General features: G+C 42.2%; 1 protein-coding gene across 2 annotated transcripts in view; it reads right to left on the bottom strand.

The window, feature by feature from the left end:
* Positions 1-6,000, bottom strand: part of LOC123769465 (RNA-binding protein Musashi homolog Rbp6) — a 1,480,583-nt gene that overhangs the window by 1,006,687 nt on the left and 467,896 nt on the right. For both annotated transcript variants that reach the window (XM_069308801.1, XM_069308802.1), the window contains exon 4: positions 3,776-3,860. In XM_069308801.1, the coding sequence (XP_069164902.1) occupies positions 3,776-3,860 (85 nt within the window). The remainder of the gene's footprint in view (positions 1-3,775; positions 3,861-6,000) is intronic.

Here is a 6,000-nt window from a genome sequence, read left to right as displayed (position 1 = left end):
CCCCCAGCCATGACACAAACACTCATACACCTCCCCCAGCCTTGACACAAACAATCATACACCTCCCCCAGCTCATGACACAAACAATCATACACCTCCCCCAGCCATGACACAAACACTCATACACCTCCCCCAGCTCATGACACAAACAATCATACCTCCCCCAGCCATGAAACAAACAATCATACACCTCCCCCAACCATGACACAAACAATCATACACCTCCCCCAACCATGACACAAACAATCATACACCTCCCCCAACCATGACACAAACAATCATACACCTCCCCAACCATGACACAAACAATCATACACCTCCCCCAACCATGACACAAACAATCATACACCTCCCCCAACCATGACACAAACAATCATACACCTCCCCCAACCATGACACAAACAATCATACACCTCCCCCAACCATGACACAAACAATCACACAACTCTCCCAACCATGACACAAACAATCATACACCTCCCCAACCATGACACAAACAATCATACACCTCCCCCAACCATGACACAAACAATCATACACCTCCCCCAACCATGACACAAACAATCATACACCTCCCCCAACCATGACACAAACAATCATACACCTCCCCCAGCTCATGACACAATCATACACCTCCCCAACCATGACACAAACAATCATACACCTCCCCCAGCCATGAAACAATCATACACCTCCCCCAACCATGACACAAACAATCATACACCTCCCCCAACCATGACACAAACAATCATACACCTCCCCCAACCATGACACAAACAATCATACACCTCCCCCAGCCATGAAACAAACAATCATACACCTCCCCCAACCATGACACAAACAATCATACACCTCCCCCAACCATGACACAAACAATCATACACCTCCCCCAACCATGACACAAACAATCATACACCTCCCCCAGCCATGAAACAAACAATCATACACCTCCCCAGCCATGAAACAATCATACACCTCCCCCAACCATGACACAAACAATCATACACCTCCCCCAACCATGACACAAACAATCATACACCTCCCCCAACCATGACACAAACAATCATACACCTCCCCCAACCATGACACAAACAATCATACACCTCCCCCAACCATGACACAAACAATCATACACCTCCCCCAACCATGACACAAACAATCATACACCTCCCCCAACCATGACACAAACAATCATACACCTCCCCCAACCATGACACAAACAATCATACACCTCCCCCAGCCCATGACACGACCAAAGAACTTCCCCCGTAAGACCCAGGATTCAAGACCACACATATATATCTCCCGTTTTCTTTACGCATGCCAGGCCTGTGATTGATTGAAGTGAACGCACACTGACATTCCTTCATGCCTGCCTTCACTACCATATTCCCACCACGCGTTTTTTTTTTTTTTGCCCATACCCCCCTTACCCTACCCCTCATCCTTCCAACCCCCCCCCCCCCCTCCCCACAAGACAAAACAAAAATACATAATCTCTAGTCTGGGCAAATTTATGGCTTAACCTGTTTAGATTGCAAACTGATAAAGCAGCCATTAAAATTGCCTCCTGCTACGCCCCAAATCCCTTAATTCGCCGTGCCTTCAAAGACGATATTTTCAGGCGAAGGAACCATCTTTTAACGAGTTATTCCCCCCCCCATCCCTTTCACCTTCTGTTTTTCCCAGAGATTTTCAGATTTTCAGAAGGTTTAATCACAGGAGGTAATCGAGCGAGGGCAAAATGTTGGACTCGGGCTTGGTGAACTCTGCCTTGGGTAACACTGTCGACATCACACACCTGTTTTTTTTCACCTCAGGTGTGTGTGTTTTTTTCTAGGTCGAATTTGTAAATACTGAGAAGACTTTCCCTGCGTTGGGAAGTAGACGGGAAGGAGAGAGATGAAGAGGAATAGGTAGATGAGTGAGGGGTAGAGGGATGTGGGTAGGTGAAGGTGAGGTAGATAGGTAGCTGGATGAAGGAGTAGATGGATAGGTAGATGTTGGTAGGTGTAGGCGAGGTAGATGGATAGGTGGATGACGGTGCAGAAGGATAGGTAGATGTGGGTAGGTGAAGATTAGATTGATGGAGAGGTGGATGAAGGAAAAGTAGAAGGATAGATGGATGAATTAGAGGTAGAGGGGAAAAGAAAATGAAGAGGTAGACTGTGATAGGTGGATCGTGTGGTAGAGGGACAAGTAGATGGAGGTAGGTGAAGGAGAGTAGATGAAGGAGAGTAGATGGAGAGTAGATGTAAGATGATCTGTTAAGGGAACTCCAGCATGACGGAACCAGAATGCAAACAGCTTCAAATTTTAATTATTAAGAACCAAATCATTATTTTTTAATTTTGTATAAAATAAACTATCTTTAAACTTTAATCTGATAAACATTGTAAATAAAAATATATATGAAAAGTGTATCAATGGTCAGTTACCTTAAAGCATAAAAAAATTTATGAGCTTTCTGAATACTGTATTGTTGATATGTCTGTATCTAACTTTCTGTAATCGTTTCAGAATTGAATAAAAAACTAGTGAAGGTGAATTAGAATTTTATGGTTTTTCATTCTCGTCCTTTTCAGAGATTTTCATTCTTTTCATTTTCATTTTTATTTCATTTTTCATTTCATTTATTATATCCGGCCTGACCAAGAAGCGGGAGCGCGGTGTTGACATATTTTTCAACGGTAAAAAATGTAATTTCTGGCTTAATGGCAAGTTATATATAAAAAGCAAAGGGCCTCAATATAGACAATGTTAAGGCAAACATTTTTAGTTTGAAACATTTTTTGATAATGTCGATAGTTTCCGAGATAAGTGTAAAAACGGGGGTTTCGTCCGCCATTTTTTCAAGATGGCGGCCGAAAAGTAGCGTGTACTCACGCTACTTTACAAAAGTACCGGCACTCACTCCTCTTTATTTTTCGGGGACTTTCAACATATATATATATATATATATATATATATATATATATATATATATATATATATATATATATATATATATATATATATATATATATATATATGCCAAGTCCCGTTCTTGTATGGTTATTTTTCCCCTAGCTTTTATATAATGACTGCAATGTAAATTTAGCAGCCCGTCATCCTAAAATTTCCCAACGTGAGGAAAACGATGAATTTAAAGTGTCCTCTCCTAACCTACCAGAGGACCCAAAACAGAAAACGGGACAGTACGTCACTTTCGCCAGCCGCTTCCAGTTTCAAAAATGATAATTTTTGAAAATACGTAACGCATAGGAGGGAAATGCGACGTTCTTTGTAAGAGAGGGCCAAGATTCACGAAGCAGTTACGCAAGCACTTACGAACTTGTACGTCTTTTCTCAATCTTTGGCGACTTTGTTTACAATTATTAAAGAGTTAATGAGCTCCGAAGCACCAAGAGGCTATATATAACAATAACAACAGTTGATTAGGAAGTTTTCAGGCTTGTAAACTGTTTAATAAATGTAACCAAAGTCGTCAAAGATTGAGGAAAGAGTTTTTTTATTATTATTATTATTATTTTTCTACCACAGACGTGGCCACACATTTACAATGCTAACCAGCATGTATACATTTTCTTGTCCTCCATGGACAGGGTTAGAGATGTATTAAACATATAGTTCAAGGGTTTATTGAACAATCAACCACAGAAGGTGATACACGTTCATAAGTGCTTGCGTAACTGCTTCGTGAATCTGGGTACAAGTTGCGTGATAAGAGGAATAACATAGACCGTTGGTGATAAAGGGAATCGAACCCACTTACCTTCTTGCCGTCGAGCTCATGGGCCGCAAGAGTGAGCACCTTGTCCACACTAGACGGGTCACTGAAGGTCACGAACCCGAACCCTCTGAAACAATAAGAAAATGCACAATGAAAATCAGAATAACCTGATGAATCTTATAACTCAATTTTTGATCCACTAGACTCGTCGGAGCGTGGAACAGGTGCTGCAAAACGTGCGAGCCTGTCGCTCGGGGGCCAGATTCACGAAGCACTTACGCAAGTACTTACGAACGTGTACATCTTTCCTCTTTTTTAACGGCTTTGGTTACATTTATTAAACAGTTTACAAGCCTGAAAACTTGCCAATCAACATTTATTATTGTTATAAACAGCCTCCTGGTGCTTCGGAGCTCATTAACTGTTTAATAATTTTAAACAAAGCCGCCAAAGATTGAGCAAAGATGGACACGTTCGTAAGTGCTTGCGTAACTACTTCGTGAATCTAGCCCCGGGCCTTTGCAGCACCTATCCAAGGCTCCTTATAATCCTAGACTACTCTTGTTTACCAGTGTCTATGACAAAATATTGGGGCTGTACGGCGGGATCGAACCTGCGCACCAATGATCACAAACCGCGGGTTCGAGTCCTTCGTAAGCTTCAATATTTAATCAACAACACAATGCTTTCATTGGCATAAGTTAACCCAGCTGGCCAGGCATGAGGCACAATGCCTCACAGTTGCTAACAGTCGAAATGGGTAGAATAGTAGACTGTTAAACAGGTGTGTAATGAGCCAAAATGGGTAGAATAGTAGACTGTTAAACAGGTGTGTAATGAGCCAAAATGGGTAGAATAGTAGACTGTTAAACAGGTGTGTAATGAGCCAAAATGGGTAAAATAATAGACTGTTAAACAGGTGTGTAATGAGCCAAAATGGGTAAAATAATAGACTGTTAAACAGGTGTGTAATGAGCCAAAATGGGTAGAATAGTTGACTGTTAAACAGGTGTGTAATGAGCCAAAATGGGTAAAATAGTAGACTGTTAAACAGGTGTGTAATGAGCCAAAATGGGTAAAATAGTACAACCCTTCATACCCATCATGAGGCAAAACAGTAGTGAATACCCTACACACCCATACTCGACCAAAATGAGTCAAAACAAATTTTAAAGAGAACCTATGATGAATAACAGGGAGGGGGAGGGGTTGTACTGGAGGCATACTGGGTCACAGTGGGACCCGATGGGTCATAGTGGGTACTCCGTACTCACCGCCACACTCAATGTGTGTCGGACTAAGTTAATGGAAGCAGGCTTACTTTGTGTTCTCTAATGTAAACACGACAATCTCCTCTCACCACGTAATCAGTATTAGTGAGTACTGGGAAGAGTAAGCACAGTAGCCTCAGGTTCCGGCACTCACCGTAGCCTCAGGGTTCAGCACTCACCGTAGCCTCAGGCTCCAGCACTCACCGTAGCCTCAGGCTCCAGCACTCACCGTAGCCTCAGGCTCCAGCACTCACCGTAGCCTCAGGCCCCAGCACTCACCGTAGCCCCAGACTCCAGCACTCAGAATATGTAAAAGCCAACTTTGAACGGTAGGTTGAATAAGCTTGTAATTACAGAACAAAACTGGCTAAAGCAATTATGAGACAAGTTGTATAAAGTCAGAGGTCATAATGTAAATGATTTACACCAATTACGAAACAATTACCTGGTAGTTGCCAACGGTGTTATCTACAGCAATTACCTAACAATCTTTTAACGACTTAGGCTTTTAAAAATATTCTTTAATGTTTCAGACTTTTTTTTTCTTCATAAAACAGATGTTGCTTTTTAAGCACTTTCAACCATTTTATTAATTTAACACTGCAAAAACTAAGCAAATTCCCAAGGGACCATTGACCATTTTATTAAATATAATGCACAACTGTTCTCTCCTTCAGTAATGCTTCTGGAATATTCTCTCAGATTTGAAGATGTCAATTTCTCCTCCACCACATCCACACCACCGCCTCCTCTCTCTCTCTCTCTCTCTCACTCTCTCTCCCTCTCAACCACACCCATACAAACCTCTCTCTCTCTCTCTCTCTCTCTCTCTCTCTCTCTCTCTCTCTCTCTCTCTCTCTCTCTCTCTCTCTCTCTCCACCACACCTGCACAAACCTCTCTCTCCACCACACCTGCACAAACCTCTCTCTCCACCAAACATTCTCCACTTTTTCACCACTACGAAACCAGTTCTCACCCTCCACTGCCAGCCAAAC

The sequence above is a fragment of the Procambarus clarkii genome, chromosome 63 (genome assembly GCF_040958095.1).
Source record: "Procambarus clarkii isolate CNS0578487 chromosome 63, FALCON_Pclarkii_2.0, whole genome shotgun sequence".
Taxonomy (NCBI): domain Eukaryota; kingdom Metazoa; phylum Arthropoda; class Malacostraca; order Decapoda; family Cambaridae; genus Procambarus; species Procambarus clarkii.
This window is presented reverse-complemented; position numbering and strand designations above follow the sequence as displayed.